General features: G+C 45.1%; 1 protein-coding gene across 8 annotated transcripts in view; it reads right to left on the reverse strand.

Annotated features, from left to right (window-relative positions):
* Nucleotides 1–2,797: 2,797 nt before the first annotated feature.
* ADAMTS9 (ADAM metallopeptidase with thrombospondin type 1 motif 9) overlaps nucleotides 2,798–16,501 on the reverse strand; it is an 82,683-nt gene continuing 68,979 nt past the window's right edge. For 3 of the 8 annotated variants that reach the window (XM_069027379.1, XM_069027378.1, XM_069027385.1), the window contains 10 exons: nucleotides 16,235–16,405; nucleotides 14,522–14,716; nucleotides 12,555–12,687; nucleotides 12,223–12,317; nucleotides 11,976–12,070; nucleotides 11,748–11,881; nucleotides 10,190–10,281; nucleotides 8,625–8,729; nucleotides 6,547–6,641; nucleotides 2,798–6,257 (listed from right to left, as the gene is read on the reverse strand). In XM_069027379.1, the coding sequence (XP_068883480.1) occupies nucleotides 6,552–6,641; nucleotides 8,625–8,729; nucleotides 10,190–10,281; nucleotides 11,748–11,881; nucleotides 11,976–12,070; nucleotides 12,223–12,317; nucleotides 12,555–12,687; nucleotides 14,522–14,716; nucleotides 16,235–16,405 (1,110 nt within the window). In that variant the 3' untranslated portion in view covers nucleotides 2,798–6,257; nucleotides 6,547–6,551. Of the gene's footprint in view, nucleotides 6,258–6,546; nucleotides 6,642–8,624; nucleotides 8,730–9,471; nucleotides 10,282–11,747; nucleotides 11,900–11,975; nucleotides 12,071–12,222; nucleotides 12,318–12,554; nucleotides 12,688–14,521; nucleotides 14,717–16,234; nucleotides 16,406–16,501 lie in introns of those variants that run through there. The other 5 variants (XM_069027383.1, XM_069027382.1, XM_069027381.1 and 2 more) reach the window with 5 other exon arrangements.

Here is a 16,501-nt window from a genome sequence, read left to right on the forward strand (position 1 = left end):
CATTTTCTGAAGCAGGGAAAGATTGCCACAGTGTGTACCTGCTTGTTCTAAGCTCTGGCAAGGCATCAGCCTCTGTGGGAAGTGCAGAGCTTCGTGCTCCCACTACTGCGCATCTGGATCCTGCTCCAAAGGGCTACTCAAACCTGGAACCAAGCTGAGAAGTCTTGGGAAGTCCAAGCCATGCATGAGGCCACAGCTCCAGCCTCTGGCAGCATCTGGTACCTGCTTGCATCCTCTGCTGCAGGCGGCCTTGCTCCCACCTCCCAGGGGTGGTTTGGAGGCACCACTTGTATTTACCGCTACTTGTGTTTGCCAGTAACAGTGACTAACCTGGACATGTCTGTTCTTGCCAGTCAGTTTGCAGGGAGCCATTCCCACTTCCTTACTCCTGGGTGCGGGAGCAATGAAAGCGTTTCACAGTCAATGCTCCTTTCTGTGTGGGGCTGGGGAAGGCAGGCAGCGAGCAGTGAATAGCTTCAAAGAGGAAGGTCAGCAAGCCATCGAGGACGGATTAGAAACGGACAATGCAGGAAAGACCTGATTAATTTAATTGCTCATCCGAAATGTAGTTGCAGACTAAAGAAGGATGAAGAAATTATAAGCATATGAATGGAGCCAAGTAATGGTTTTGAGAGAGAATATGCAGAACCCTGCCTCCCCCTGCACCCTCTGTCCCACATACAAAGGGTGTTGTATTCAGAGATTACTCCAGACTTCTGGCTCTTCTTCTCTTGCTCTCTCTTCAGAAACGGAGACACTGACTACCAACAAATGTTTAGCTGCAGCTTGATCTTGTTGCTGGCAGCTCAGACTGAGCATTAGAGTCAGGCATGTGCAAGTCTGTGAGGAGATGTAATGTGGAAACCATTCTGCTCCCAGCAGAACTGAGTTTTTCCTGGGGGAAATGGAGTGATGGGCATGGCCTCAGCCTCTGCACTTCATATCCTGCCTTGAAGGACCTGGATCAGCTTCACAAAGGAGAAATGCATTTCTAGCTTCCCTTGCTTAAAATGCTACCAACATCAGATCTTCTTGTACTTACAGTCAACAGATCACATCTCCAAACACTTCAGAACCAATATTTATAACCAGAGAGAGGCATAAGTAACTTCAAGGAAAAACTCACAGGTTTGTTGTTGTTGGTTTGTTTTTTGGTTTTGTTTTGTTTGTTGTTGTTTTGTTTTTTTTTTTTTTTTTTTTTTTTTTTAATTGGAAGAAACAAACAAAAGAAACCTCCCCAGGAAATGAAGTATAACAGACATTTGGGTTAGGTCAAAATACTATTCTTCTTTTCTTTTCTTTGTTTTTTTTTTTTTTTTTTTTTTTTTTTTTTTTTTTTTTTTCCAAATCTGTACTTTATGTTTGCCAATATAAAATAGCTGAAAAATTAAGCCAACTTTGAAGTGGAAATTCAGACTCTTCTGTGACTCTTCAGAAATTCAGACTCTTCTGTGAAGGCTGAAAATTCATCTCGCTATTGCAAAGAGAGGTCAAAAACTTGCCAACTAATCTTCTTCTGGAAGGCTACAATTCCAATTGCCTGGATCACTTCACAGGCGAAAATACTTGGAAAATATCGGAGCGAGACTGACAGGCACCACTTTCGGTCATCAGCTTCTTCCTCCTTCTCAACGCAAGCCGGAGAGCTGCCTCCAGGAATTTGTACCGCAAAGGGACTCATCCCCTCCCACTATGTGACCAGCACTACTAAGGGTTGTGACTTCTGGATGAACTCAAACACGTCTCTTACAACGACCTGATTGAAAGAGTTCTCCATTTGAAGAGTTCAAGTGATGGGAGAACTTAACACATGAGCTGAGCCACTTCAGCTGTTAATGACTCCTGGGTTGGGTTGAATTTCTGTGCCTTTGCCTGGTAATGGGAGAAGTGCTCTTCCCCTGACAGAATGCTTTCTTCTGAGTCAGCCCTCAATCATCTGTTTGAGGAGTTGTGTTGGAAAGACACAGTAGACCAAGCCTCTCTTCACTCTTCAATATGAATTTCAAAGTGAGGTTATGAAGAAAGGAAGGAAAGGAATCAAATGTCCTGATTTAGGACTAATTCCTTGTGATGTTCCTTTCCAACAGCCTTCAACAAAATGCATTTTATTTTTCTATACATGAAAAATGCCCATCATTGGGGCAGAAGGCCAAAGAGAGAAAGCACTCACCTCTGTCTCTGAAGCTGCACAATGAGGCTGAAGAGCGCTGCAATTGTCATAGCACCTCAGCATTAAGCACACAGAACCTAAGCACTGAAAGTGTTAAAACGACCTTTCATTATACAGGGCTTTGTCAGGAAAATCCACAAACGCCAAAGGTTTATGTCCAAAAAGGAGACAGAGTTGTCCTTTAACTTTATTCGAATAAAGGGAGGGAGTCCGCCGGGGCACGAATCCGCAAGGTTTTCTCCCTCGGGATTTTGGAGGGCACAGCCTCCCTTTTATCCCAAACTCCCGGCCGCACGCTGCCCTCTTCCTTTCCCCACTGGGTGAGGTACTAGGAAGGTACAGCCTTCCTGAACCGCCTACCACATATCCCCCCTTGAACCTACTGTTTTACCCCAAAGTTCAGAAGTTCAGGCTTCTGCAGACCCATGCCTATTTCAGAAGCCAAACTGTCTGGGCTCTGCAACAACCTGCTGCCCAAAGTCAGTAGAGACATTAAGACCCATTTTAAAGACTTTAACACCCATACCTTCACCCATCACATTATTTGTAAAGACATTAGCACACATCTTTCTTCTCAGCTGGAAGGTTAAATACGATTCAAGGTCTGTATATTCATTCCACAGCAGCTCACTTTTAAAGTCTTTGTAATCATTTATTAAGGATAAATGATAGAAAAGACACTTTTAAGAGATTGATCATTTAAAATAAGATTTGAACTTTTGAAATACCGCATGTTCTGTTTTCTCCATCTGACAGTGTTTCAGACAGTACAAGGGAGGAAAACATAGAAGCTGGAAAAGGCTGGAGCTGCCAGCACTAAGAGGCCGGCAGCATTTTCTGAGACAGAGCATGAGGAACATACAAAGGAGGACAGAAATTGCAACTTCTTCACTCTCACCTGCAGTATCTGGGGCAGTGGTGTTATAAGACTGGTTGCACTTCAACACTTGATTGACATCCTGGGAGGTGGTCCCTACATTTGCTTCCTTTTAAACCAAATTTCTCCTGCCTGAATTTTCTCGGATATTTGATATTATTTTTTTCCAATTTAGAAAAGTTGATTTTTTTTCCACATTTCTTTCCATAGCACTTTCCATAAGTGGTATGGACCAGGCCCATTATTCCAGCTCACCCTTCAAAAACATTTGCAAAATGAACTGTTTATCTCCCTTATATCCTATGGCAAAGGATGTCCCTGGTCTTTGAAGGCAGCACCACCCAGTCACCAGACATATCTGAACAACGCATGGGGCACCTCTGAGATGTGCTTGTGTATATTTTGCACCTTGGGGCAGTCCTCTCTAGACAGACATTTGAGAGCATCAGTCTCTCCAACCAGCAGGACGTGAGTGGATGGTCATAGCCATTCTCCAAGGTGGTCCCTGGTCCACAGACTCCAACATCAATTTGGGGCAGGGCTCCATATAAACAACATTCTTCCCATCCCTGATTCCTTTTGCATGGGACAATCAAACAAGGAACCCAAACCTTGGAAATAAACACCAGCACAGAAAGGAATGTTTACCATTCAATGTATTATTCCCTAGTGTACAAAGTATTTTGCCTCTATAGTAGCACACAGGTATTGAAATACGATGGCAAATGCAGCAAGACCATAAAGACATGTCTTACAGGTCTTTTCATTTCCTTTTGGGTATAAGCAGAAAGAAAAGAAACATTGTACAGGAAAGTCCTTGCAAAAAAAGACCCCAGTTTGTAGAAAAATAATGGCATTGATATACAAAACCCCGAGTTGTTTCCTGAACAAGGAATGTCTATTGTCTCTGGTCCTCAAAATCTGCTCTACTTAATGATGATCATTAAGGAACCACAGGATCCGTGCTCTGTCATTTTTTTCCCTTGTAGTTTATTTCATATTTTTTAGGTTTTTTCTAGCTCTGTTAATAGCTGCTCTGAAACGATACGGTAGAAATGAATGTGTACAGGTCAAAATAGTATTTCTTTTTATAAATAGCCATTCACTTCATTAGAGAAAATATAATATGCCTGTACTTTCTAAGCACTGTTTCTTTCTAAAGTTCATAGTGCAATTTTCCCTTTTCCCCCACTGAAGTTACACATAAGCAATTATCATTAGAAAAATCACTATTCCATTATTACTCCTTTCTCTTTCTCCTTTTTTCTCTTTCTCTTTCCATTTTTCCCCTTTCCTTCACCAGTTCGTCAGCTGCTGGGCTGTAACACAGCCCTGCTCGCCTGTGAGATGTGTCCAGGCTGATAGGAATGCATCAATCCCTGATTGTCAGGCTGACAGGTTTCACTCTAAAGGCTGAACACAGCCCAGCACACACACGGGTTATGAATCCAGGGATCAGATCATTTATCACCATTGATCCAACTGTTTTGTAACAGACTGATTATACATCCTTTGGGGAGCTCTGTAAAAGACTCACACAACATCCCAAGGTTGCATTTGGTAACTGCTTGCATCCAAAGTGGGAAGAGTTATCTGGAGTACCAGATAAGCCTCTTTGGTTTTCCAAACTGGTGGCAATTTTGTGCTGAAAAGCCTCCTTTCCTTGTACTTTGTGCCCCGGCTGCCCTGACATGTAAGGTGAAAGGGCAGCATCCTCCTATCACTAGGTGAAGTTGTGGAGAAAGAGGTAAGGGACATAGTCACAGACTACAACATCACCCCCCTTCAATGTGCTACGAAGCTTGGTGAAAGCGCAGCGTGCTACAGGCTACATACGGGCAGGAGCCACCACACCTAAGGGAGATGGCTCCTCAGTTTGATTTAAAAAAAGCCAACAGTAAATGTCTGGTTGTACATGGGTATGAGGAGAGGCAAGGAGCACAGATGCCTTATCAGGAAGATCCGAAGCAACACAGAAGTAGGCGTAGAGCAGCTTGCTTTTGAAGGGGGGGCAGAATCATCTGTAGGTACCGAGTGATCTTGTTGAAAGAAGGCAGCAAAGCCTCCCTTTGCAGATGGTTGGGGAGTGAGTAGGAAGCTGGGGAAATGCTGCAAGTACCTGCAGTGGAGTCCCCTGGCCAAGAGAAGGGGTGGCTTGGCTGGGCGTGCTGTCCCCATCCCTGGGCGTGCTGTCCCCATGGTCCTCACCAGCCCCATGGGGTGGGAACACCACAGGGATGCTTTCAGCTGCACACTAGGATTTTGTAACAAAGTCTGTAAGAAACTACATCTCTTCTGAGCACACAGCCCAGGGAAACATATGGCCTGATCAGCCTGTCTGGGATGAGTTAATACCCTGCTTCCAGATGGAGTCAGGAAGCACAGTGGCACATGCAATTAGGAGACAAAGATACATTTTTTAAAAAAGTGAGTTCACTTCAGAACCCTAAGAAAAAAGGGGCTTAAGCTGAAGATCCATCTACAGGAATTATCCTAAACCTGGGGTAGATCTTGACTGATTTGAATTCCCTGACAATTTTTCTGCTTTATTCCCTTTTTCAATGATAAAGGCACTGGGTTAACTAAAACTACAGAGCATTAATAAATATCATGTTAGCACCAAACCAGTACTTTTAGCACTGGCTACAGAGGTCATGTGAAATTCAAAACATACCTAAAATATAAAGATTGCTAATGCAACTAGCACTGTATTCATTGTCATGTTTTCCTTGAGTGCTGTCAGCCTAATCCCTAAAAATAAAATTTTAAGCACGTCTTGTCTATTTTCCTTGCATAAAGACAGATTGAAATGCCAAAAATACCCCTATGCAGATTTTGTAGCACCGTGGAGGGCCAAAGCAGCCCATAACGGAAGGAAAATTACTGATTGAAAGTAAACAACTGAATACAGTGACAATAAAGTATCACTTGTCATAATGCTACATATAATGTAGAGTACGCAAAATGCAGTGGTTTACGACTGCAGGATTTAACAATAAAAAATAAAAATAGTAAAAGCAGCCTTAATATAATGATTTTACATACAAAAATATTAAATCAAAATAAATAATCCCAAACATAAATATTAAACTGTACATTAGGAATATGTGATCTATATACACATATACACAGATATAAAAGTGGAAGGCAGAGGTATTGCATCACTATCCTTCATCCATCTCTCATCTCCGCTGGCTGCTCCCAGACAACCTGAAAAACACAGAAAAGGTGCACATTAGAGTCATCCTGGCCTCTGGAATATGTCACTAGAGAAACTGGCACAAGAGCAGGGCAAACGTGGGTGCCTGCAAGGTGGGAAGGTGTTTCCAGGCGACTCCATAAGGGTTACTGGGGGAGCAGGGGATCCCACCAGGATGCTCTGTGGGGTGGGTGGCTGTCACCAATGCACTCAATGTGTTTTTGCAAGGATGGCCTGATCTGCTCCTTCAGGGCATTTTGGGGAAGATTTTCCTTCATGCAGAAGCAGCTGGGAACTCACCATTGCTATAACACCTGAATGTCGAGGCCTGTTCCAGATGATGGAGTGCACTTCCCACAGTAACCACCACATCTTCCTACTACTTTGGTACCATCCTGCAGGCAAAATCAAAAATAACAGCTCAATAAGAGCTCAGGAATTCCATGCTGCAGAAGGGCCAGATCTGCGTTACTTGAGCCAGGGTTTTTAATAGAAAATGGCTTGGAAAGAAAACAAATGACGCCTAAATCAATCTACAAAATCACCACTGTATTCAAATACACACAAATGTAACTGTCTTTAGTGCTACCAGGTCAGATGGTGGACACAAATAGGAAAGGGTAGTTTTGATTTATTAAATTGAAAGCTGAGAAGGCCATTTGGAGGATATCTCAAGGGTATCTGCTTTCTCCACAGTGAATAACAGTAATGAGTAGAAAACTTGGCTCATGTGAGAGCAAAACCACTCTGGGACAGTAACAACTCCTCAGCTCTGCCTGAGCATGAGAGGGGCATGGGAAGCGTATTTTCAGGCAATACCAGGAAACATCCACCTGGAAGGGAAAGTCCTGGAGTGGCTCCAGAGACAAGAGAGGAGGGAAAGTGATGGGGTGAGGTGATGTCACTTGCTGAGGCCCTCCTCCTCATCCCACAGCCAGAAGGGGAAAATATGGAGTGGTCCTGAGGTTGACCTGGTCTCCAGGTGAGCCCAGCAAGCAGGCTGCAACTCTGGACTTGAGTCAGGAGATTAATACCTCCATCTGGCCTTCCTTATCTCACTCTGCAGAGTCTTTCTCCTGTTGGTCATTACAATGGACAGACAGTCCTTGAGGGCAATTCAACCCTCTATTACTAGAAAACTGGACTTAAACACACAACAAGCTTGCACAAAGCATTTATTTTTAAATGAGCTCCAACCTGCCCTTGACATTATTGATCTGTGACTGCAGCAGGCTGCTATCATCTCTTCTTGCTACACCATTCTTTCTTCTGCTCCTGCAGGCAATTACACCCTTGGAACAGCACTTGACAGATGCCACCAGGTGATGGAGAATTTTTGAGCAGCCCTGCTCCTTAAAGTTTGTTTTAATTCTGCCAGCCATGATGTGCTCTGCAACCCCAAGGTTGACTTCTCTCCTTTTAGAAGGGGAGAATAGAAAAGCACCTGCCGGAACTGACATACAGGGCCTGTGCTGGTCCTCTTCCACCTGTAGCATGGTCAGACCAGTAGCATCAATTCTCCTCTAAGAGCACCAGCACAGAGGAGACTCAGGCTCCCCAGAGCCAGGGAGACTGAAAGCAGTACAGGAGAGGATGTTTTGCAAATTGCTGTTTATTAAATGATTATGGTGACCTTCTTTGGAGAGTTTTAACTGGCAATTGGGATGACTCACATGAAGTAACAGCCAAAAAAGCAATCCTGGGTTTCTACAGTTTCATAATATGACACAGGAGCAACAGAGTAAAGGCACACTGTGACTGCAGGAGGTGTTAACAGGCAAGCAAATCAAGCAGTACAAGTACAAATTTGGCTGTGAGTGATTGTGAAGGGCTGCCTGGCTTACCCTGAGGCTCCAGCCAGCAGAGCCACAGGCAGTGACAAGGGATGGTGCCCCTGCAGCACTCCGGTGACTTGAGACTCTCCCAAGGAGATAAAGCCAGACCAGACCAGCAGGAAGGTCCACATCCTCCACACTTTTTCGCAATGTTTTGGGAACAATTCCTACTCAGGGGTCTGCCTGGCACCAGACCCTATCTGCAGGTCCAACCCTGCTCTGCAGTGCTGACTCTGTCCTGCTGCCCTTCCCTGTGATGCACACTTCATGCTGGACATCTCAGGCAACTAATTAAGGATACATCTGCCCCACAGCACTCAGTGCTCTCAGCTTCACAGTTAATCAGGCTCACTAATTAATTGCAACAACTCTGATCAAGTCAAACCCGCCAGGGCCTTGCCCCACTACAATTACATGCAACACTTTAATGTCAGATGTTCATTTTTTTGTTAGTCTCTATTGGAAGATATTGCCATGAATGACAATGTGGCGATTAAAAACTTCTGATGAGCAGGTATAGCCATAATTAAAGTTACAACTTACTGGGGATTTCTGAATTTCTGACACTGCATAATTCCCTTGTGAGAGCCACTTGGCTGTTCCCCTTAGGGACAGGCCTGTCCCGTACAGGTCTATGCTGAAGCGACCCTAAAAAACAAACATTTGGTTATCCCAAAATGCCGTGCTCCAGACTCCCAGCACACCATGGTGTCACTTTTCTAACAGGATCTTGGCAGCAATGTTTTCCTTGTTTTCCATTGCTCTGACCATGATTAACCCATTGTACAAATCACAGCATGGCTCACATTAGGAATTTCTTCTCCTTGGTGGCTGCAGAGAAGGAGGGGCTTCAGATTGCTTTTGAATTGCCTTTTTTCCCGGGTTTTCACTGCTTTACCCCCATTTTGCACTGCTTCTTCTCTGCCGCCTGAGGGCATTGTTGGCTTTTCCATGGCAAACTGCAGAGCCTGACGCGCTCCAGCAGCTGGTGAGAAGGAACCTCAGGGTTGTGCTACAGCCACTGTGCTCCCTCTTCAACTGGAGAGGGCACACATATCCTTGTTTTCCTTATTTTCCACTGCTTCCCCCCCCCCTCCCCACCCCCAGGCTAGTGAAATAAAAACTCTTCCATTTGCTTATTTCTTTAAAACACTTAATTCCACCCTTTCTCAAAATGCAAAAGATGGATGGAAAATTAAGGACTATGCCAGCATCCAATGCTCAACCCTCCAGCCCTCCCTTCACCCCCATGGCAGTCTCCAGTCCTGCCCATTTCTGCACTCACAGAGGGATCCTTTGGACACATCCCCAGGCTGACCCACAGCCCAGCACGGCTGTGCAGTACCAGATGGCTGTTAGCTTTGCCCCGTGCACTTGCTGCCTTGGGAATGCTGATTTTCTGTGAGGAGCAAACTGTCTGGGTCAGGTGGATGGTTATTAACATTTATGAGCATTCCTGAGGTAAGAAGTCAATTCCTAAGCCGCTGAGCTGTGCAGGAACGTGTCAGCTCTGAAGCAGGGAGGGAAGGAGATGGAGAGGTTTGCCCTCTGCTGTCTGCTGCTGTGACTTCCTGCTAATGCCCTTTGCCAATACGGCCCACCCAATACCTTGGACTATCCAAACAGATCACTTATTCCCCAGCTCCACAAAAGGTAGGTGTGCTGGGAACATGCAGCAAGCCATCCCTCACACAGTGTCATTTGTCTCCTACAGACTTTCAAAAAGCATCTCCTCCCTACTACTCTCCCTGCCAAGCATTTCCACCAAGCCTTGTCATGGACTGATCCCCCTGCCTTCAACTATGCAAGCAAAACCCCGTTCTTCCCCCACAGCCTATTTCTTCTTTTTCTCCTTTACTGAGGCCCTAGGGAATGTCTCTTATCCAGCCACTGGCCTGATAACACGGAAAATGGAAATTATTTTCTTCACAGTCACAAAGGGAACTTTCTCCATCACTTTCTCCATCTTCACAAAGGGAAAAGTTTCAGATCACTGAGATAAGAATGTGCCACTTCCTGAAATTGGGCTGCTTCGATCAGCAGTAATTAACAGAGGGTCTGAACATAACAAATGGCACCAATTCCTATTAAATGCTCTTGTCAAATACCTGCGGGCATTTGGCAGCACTGTAGCAGTCCCCAGCAGTGGCATAAGGGACAGGTCGTCCATCATGTGTCCGTGCAAACTGTAAATCAGTTGCTGTGGAGAAGAGTTGGTGAATAACAGAAAGAAAGATGCAGGGAGAGAGACAAAATAAATGTAAACATGCTCTTTGTTAATGTTTAGCAAAGCTGGCTTCCTACATTAATGTATGAAGTCAAGACTACTATACTTTTTAATATTAAATCTCCTGATTCATCGCACATGTGATTCCCAGCACATGAGCACTGAATTTAACAGGACACTTACACTCAGTATTTACAGCTCAGTTTAAATCCGTTGGTGATTTAGGAACAAGGTATAAATAACAAAACTTGAACCATTGACTTGGGGTTTATTTCTCTATCAAAAAATCCCCCACTTTCAAGAAGGCTACAGCACCTTCTAAATCTCTCTTTTAAACAAAGGCAAACAACATCTCTGCTCTGCTGGCTGCCCCAGCCCAAGGGTCAGGTTTTCAAAGGGAATTGGAGTATTTTGCTCTGGAGGGATCTGAAGTAACTGAGACTCATTTAGATGGGGATGTGAGATAGCTCCTGCCTGACAGAGGTAGGTGCCCAGCTCCTTTTTAAATTCAAAGGGATCTGGTATCAAATTCCTCGAGGGTGGTTCCTTTGAGATCTTTACCCAGGAGCTTTTACAGATTATTAGTAGCTTTTTACAGATTGATAGACTGGGAGGTCTTGAAAATTAAGTGATAAAAACCGCTTGTCAGATAAAGAGTCGTTTTACAGGGAAGGATTTTGATTTGCTAAAAAACCACTTAGCTATTTACTGAATGAACTCCCAACAATATGTTACTTTAAAACACTTGCTGGAAACTGACAGCAGTGGAGTCAGGGGGACTGAAACCATAACCTTATGGGATGCTACAGGGTCTCTGGTGGTGGGATGGGCTGCTAGCTGACAGGAATGACAAAAGAGACAGTGTGTTACTCATACTGCACAGTTACACTCTCTTTCTCCACTGCAAATCCACGTCCCCAGCTCTCAACACAAGTTATTTCCCCGTGGCCTGGCTCTGCCAAGAGACTCGTCTGCCCTGGCCACTGGGAACAGCATCCCCACCCCGGTGGAGACCCCTGCACTAGGATCTCCTGACACCTCTCAGAGTAAAATGGAGGAGGAGTGGGGCAGCTCCTCCCTGGTTAGGCTTCGTGTCCAAGTCCATTCTGAAAAGAGGGGATCAAATGAAATAAAATAAAATTATTCACAAAATACACTGGGCTGCTGGGAGCATGCAAATACTCACTCTGCAGAGCAGATACACCAGCAATTGCCTTAATATTTTCCTGTTTTACAGAAAAATAACATGAGGATCTCTGATGTACTTAAGTTGCAGTCTCCAAGCGTAAAGCAGCAAACAGGTGACCAAGTCTAAAAGCAGCTTTTAAAAGGAATTCTCAGGAATATTGTTCACTAGAGTACTACTGCCTGCTTGTAGTTACAGCTATATTTGTGTAAAATAAACATTTTTTTAATGGCAAGGCCCTGTTTTTACTCACTTATTATTTGCATAGTGTTCAGGTCCAGCCTTACTTTGCTGAAGGTGGAAAACCCAGCTGCTGTGTAATCTTTCCTACACTGGCAGTCTTCTCGTCTGCTCCCGTTATACGGACACTCAGTTGGGTTATGCAATCTAAATCAAAAGAAAACCCTTTCTACTCATGACTGGGAAATATTGCCATGGAAAACAAAAACACAGTGAGGTTCATGATTACAGGATTTCTTACCTGTATCCATACACCTCTGAAAAATTCTCTGCATCCCCATTTACAAGGGTCACATATTCCTTTGGGCTGTCAGTCTGCATCCCAGAGCAGTACACCTGAAAGAGAGAAGCAAGAATTGTGTCATGTGCAAAGGCAGCACAAAGACAACCAAAGGCAGAAAATCCAAGAGTGGAAGTGAAGACCACACAAAGGGTCCTCTTGAACGTTTAGAAAACCCATTAACTATCATTCTGTTGCTGAAATGCACCTTTAATGTCTTTCCTTTGACTTGCAGGAAATATTCACTATCTTCAGTGACACCTTTGAGATTTTTAATGTCTTTGCAACTCCTTGGTAATTCACCTGAAACAAAACAGAAATACTTGAACAACTGTACATCAAAATCTCTTTTGGAACACTGTGAGGCTTCCAAAGCATCAAAACATCTTTTTTTCTTTTTAAGAGGTTTCCCTGAAGTGCCTTAGTGCTTACTTGGATGGCTCCCAATGCTTGGAAATACTGCAGATCTCTACAAGTTTGATGGGAAAAGATGCTGAAGCCATGAGAACGGCAAAAGAAGGTGTAAATCTGCAGACTTACAGTCATGGACATTGTGGCATGTTCTCCTCTCTTCAGGTTTCAGGTCCACATGGCACAAGCTGCTGACCTGGTCATCGTTGGTCAAACACTGCACTGAGCGGTGCATGACCCCAACTCCACAGGTGACAGAGCACTGCGGGACACAAGACAGAGATTCCTGTTCTATCTCAAGGGTTTCTGGGCTCCAGAAGAAAGAACAGAGACAGATGGTTTCCCTTGTATCAAGAAAAAGCAGCAAAGACTCCAATCCTGTGACGTGTTCAAACACAGGCTTAATTTCAATCAAATGAGTACTAGTCCCTTTGGTTATTAATCCCTTCCTTATTATCACTGATTACTTCAAGACTACCATATTTTGCTCAGCGTTTCCACACTTTGCTGGATGAGGTAGTTGGTTAAAGCGAACCATGTGTTCAAGTGAAATTGTTTATTTTTCACATTAGGAAGATTGTTGTTTTCTATGCCAATTGCACCAAAAAAAAAGGAACATCGAAATTTTCTCTCCCCTCACTGGCTGGAAAAATGGCTAAATCTGTGTACTTTGAAGGTCAACCTCAAACCACCTAGATCAAGGGCAATCCTAAGTCTGAAATTGCACAAGCTACTGGAGCTACAATGCAGCAGACCATCCAGCTACTGAGTGTGGGCTATGAGAAGTGGAGCATCTTGCTCCCCACCCACAACTTGTTCTTTCAAGTACTCAAGAAATTAAAATCAGCTCTTTCTACAGCTACCAGGTTAGGCTATAAAGAAAATGAAGTTGCTTATCCATTTAGAATGATTAGTCTAAAGGAACACACCATGAAGAAGATGGTCTTCAATGGCTCATGGTATTCACAGCTTGGGCATTTACTCTTTATCAAGTCCAGTTCCATAAAACTTACCTAAAGCACTGAGTAGGACTCTCTCTGTCCATCAAAGGTGATGGCATTTTACATCAAATCCCTTTCAAAATCAGAGCTGACAAGGGTCATGATACTTGGTAGTCACTGGGACATTCAGCAGCCCAAAGTGAGGAGAAAGGTCTTCCTCTCTGAAATAACTGCTCTTTGCAGTGAAGTTGGATTAATGAGTTGGGTATTTTGCACTGAAATTCTGAGGGAAAATACCAATTAATTGAGGCTGAGCTCTTTGCTGCAACTCCTCTGTGCTCACTCACACGGAGGATCTGAAGCTTCCTAAGGGGCAGGAAGAACTTAGGTTTCAAATGGCTTTGCCAGCTACTGTGACAACTTCCACTATGTTTTACTTGGCTTGACACTCATTGCCTCATAAAGGTTTGACAAATTCCTACAAATGCCTGAGCTGGGTTAATAAATCAAGTTTATGGGAGAAACATCACATTTCAAAGAATGTCAGAAGCCCTAAGAAGTGAAATGTTATCACCTTAACTAAAATTTGATCTTGTAGTTCAGGCCCCAGAAGAGGCTCAACACAAATAACTTTAGGAGTAAGGCCAAGCTCTTTCCCCTGACCTGTCCCAGCATTTGGAAGAAGGAGGGGAAGGAAAAAAGAAGAAAAAAAATCATTTTAAGGCTCAAATGACCAGTGTTTCAGCCTAATGGTGGCTCCCAAGTCTTTCTCATACATGTGGCCAAGTGGGATCAACTGCAGTTGCCAGTGACCCATAAATCCTTCTAGCACAAGGCTTTCAAGCCCTTGTTTTCTGCAATGACCCCACTCTCTGACTAAGCATTCAGCATGGCCACCAACACGGCCACAAATGCTGGCTACATCCCAATTTTCATGAATGACTCTACTTGTAGCTGCTGGGACTCCCCCATACAAAGGGGTTCAGTCTGAAGTACGGAGCCCTACACACACCAGGGCTGCTGCTGCACCAGAGTATTCCATGCATTAATTTAAGCAGCTCTAAAACATTCCCCTGCCAAACCTTCAGTCTGTATCTAAAAAAATCCCAGGTTGTTCCAGCCTTTTTGGCTAAAAAAGAAGTTTGCCAAACTTACGCTTCCCCAGTTGCCGACGCGCCAGGAGGCCGAGATGGGGCACTCCCTGAGGTAGCAAGGCTGGATGTTGGGGGGCTGTGTGCCAGGACAGTTGACCATGTTCTGGTACCCGTACTCGTAGTGGTCCTTCCCGGTGTAAATCTCACTGCAGGACACGAGGCGCTGCCTGTATCCCTTCCCGCACGTGACGGAGCACTGTGGGCAGAGGAAATACCGGTGAGCACCACCTACTTCAGGAAGGCTGCCCAAAATGGGAGGGGAGGAAACCAGGCCTGTCAGCTTTTAACACAGGAAACTGCTTCAAGGGATCACAGGTATCTGTTTAAGCCAGTCATGAATATTGTAAGTGGCTACTACAAGTGGGCTGTACCTGGCACTATCTTTGAGCACCCAGTTCCTCTCTGGGCTGGATCTACAGCTGCTCCAGGACTCCCTACTCCAGGCTGGCTCCTGGGCACATATTATTTCTTCCCAAGTACAAAGAAAGGAGCAGAAGATCCTTGGGAACTCAGAAATGCCTCTATTATTTAGTTGTTTTGGTTTGGTGGTGTTCTTTCCCTTGGGATACACAGAGATAGAAAATGGTCAAGGTTGACCCTGAATTGCAGGTACTTGTCAGCAACTGGAAGAATGAGAAATTTTTCATTGTAATTAGAGGATAAACAGCACTTCTGCCCTCCTCATCAAAGGGCTAAGTGGGAACTGGGGAGAGACAAGCTCTGGCTCTGTAAGCCCTCTCCACCTCTGTCTTCATGGGCCTGAGTGCTCCCAGGTGGTCTCCCAGGCATTGGGTGTGGGCAGAAGGTGCCTGGGAGACCACCTGGGAGCAGCCAGCCTGACAGGCACCTCAATATTTCTCTTAAGAAACCACCCAGGAGACCAAGCTGCTCTGAGATACTCTCATATCTCCATGTTTCTCCCTCCTTGCACTATCTCAGGTGGCTTGTCTCTCCTCCCCCTCAGCTCCTGCATGTTTTCTTTTTTCCCTTTCTTGTTCTTTCTTTTTAATCAGTGCTGTGTCCGCAGCTGCCTTGTCATTTCCCTCTGCTGTTTCTCCAACTGAAAAGTAACCTCCACTGGCTGCAGAAGGACATAGGCTGAGATTAGCCTGGGTCCTCCTGCACGTGGCACCTGCCACAAGGAAAACTCCTCTCTTTTCCTTGCCAAGCCCTCTCTGTGTGAGGGTGAATGTCCTGCCCTCTCAGCTGTGAGGGTGAATGTCCCGCATTCCCTCACTCTGGGTCCTTGCCCCTGCAAAGACACCACTGAGGAAGGATGTTCCCCCGTGGTCACATCCAGGCTTGCCTTTCCCCCATGATGCTCACCTGGACCCTTACACAATTCACAGGGCCCTAGAGCCCCCCAGGAGTGGATGGGACTAAAACCAAATAAATCAATAAATGAAATAAACCAGCAGAAAACCAAAGAGGGTGCCTGCTGAATGCACTGTGCTTTGAAAGAAAATTGCCTCCAGATAATATTAGCTAGGACTCTGAGCATGCTGCTTTTAGTCTTTAATACCCTGGTTGTCTCCCACAGTGCTGCTCCTTTCTATCCAACAGGGAGACTGCATACAAAAATAAACCAAAAAATAATAATTAAAGCCCACAGCGCTGCCCTGCCACTGTTGATTTGGGTTGCAATACCTCAGCAAGGGCAGTGTTGAGAGGAGGAGAGCATGGCTTTGGTGCAAGGATGGGGACGGGGACTCACCTCGGACCACTCTCCCGTGATCCAGATGTACTCGCAGGGGGGCAGCCTGCAGCTCTCCATCTCGGGCGGGCGCCTGCTGGCGTCGCAGTAGCCACTGCTCTGCAGCTGCTTGTTTTCATCCACGCAGAACACCCTGCGGAAACGGGACGCCTCCCCGCACGTCTTTGTGCACTGTGTGCAAGAAACAATGGCTCATGCAACCCCTGAGGGACTCCAGCCAATGAATCTGCATCCAGAGTGAGTCCTCCTCCCAGCAACCCCTGTAAG

This window comes from Aphelocoma coerulescens, chromosome 12 (assembly GCF_041296385.1).
Source record: "Aphelocoma coerulescens isolate FSJ_1873_10779 chromosome 12, UR_Acoe_1.0, whole genome shotgun sequence".
Taxonomy (NCBI): Eukaryota; Metazoa; Chordata; class Aves; order Passeriformes; family Corvidae; genus Aphelocoma; species Aphelocoma coerulescens.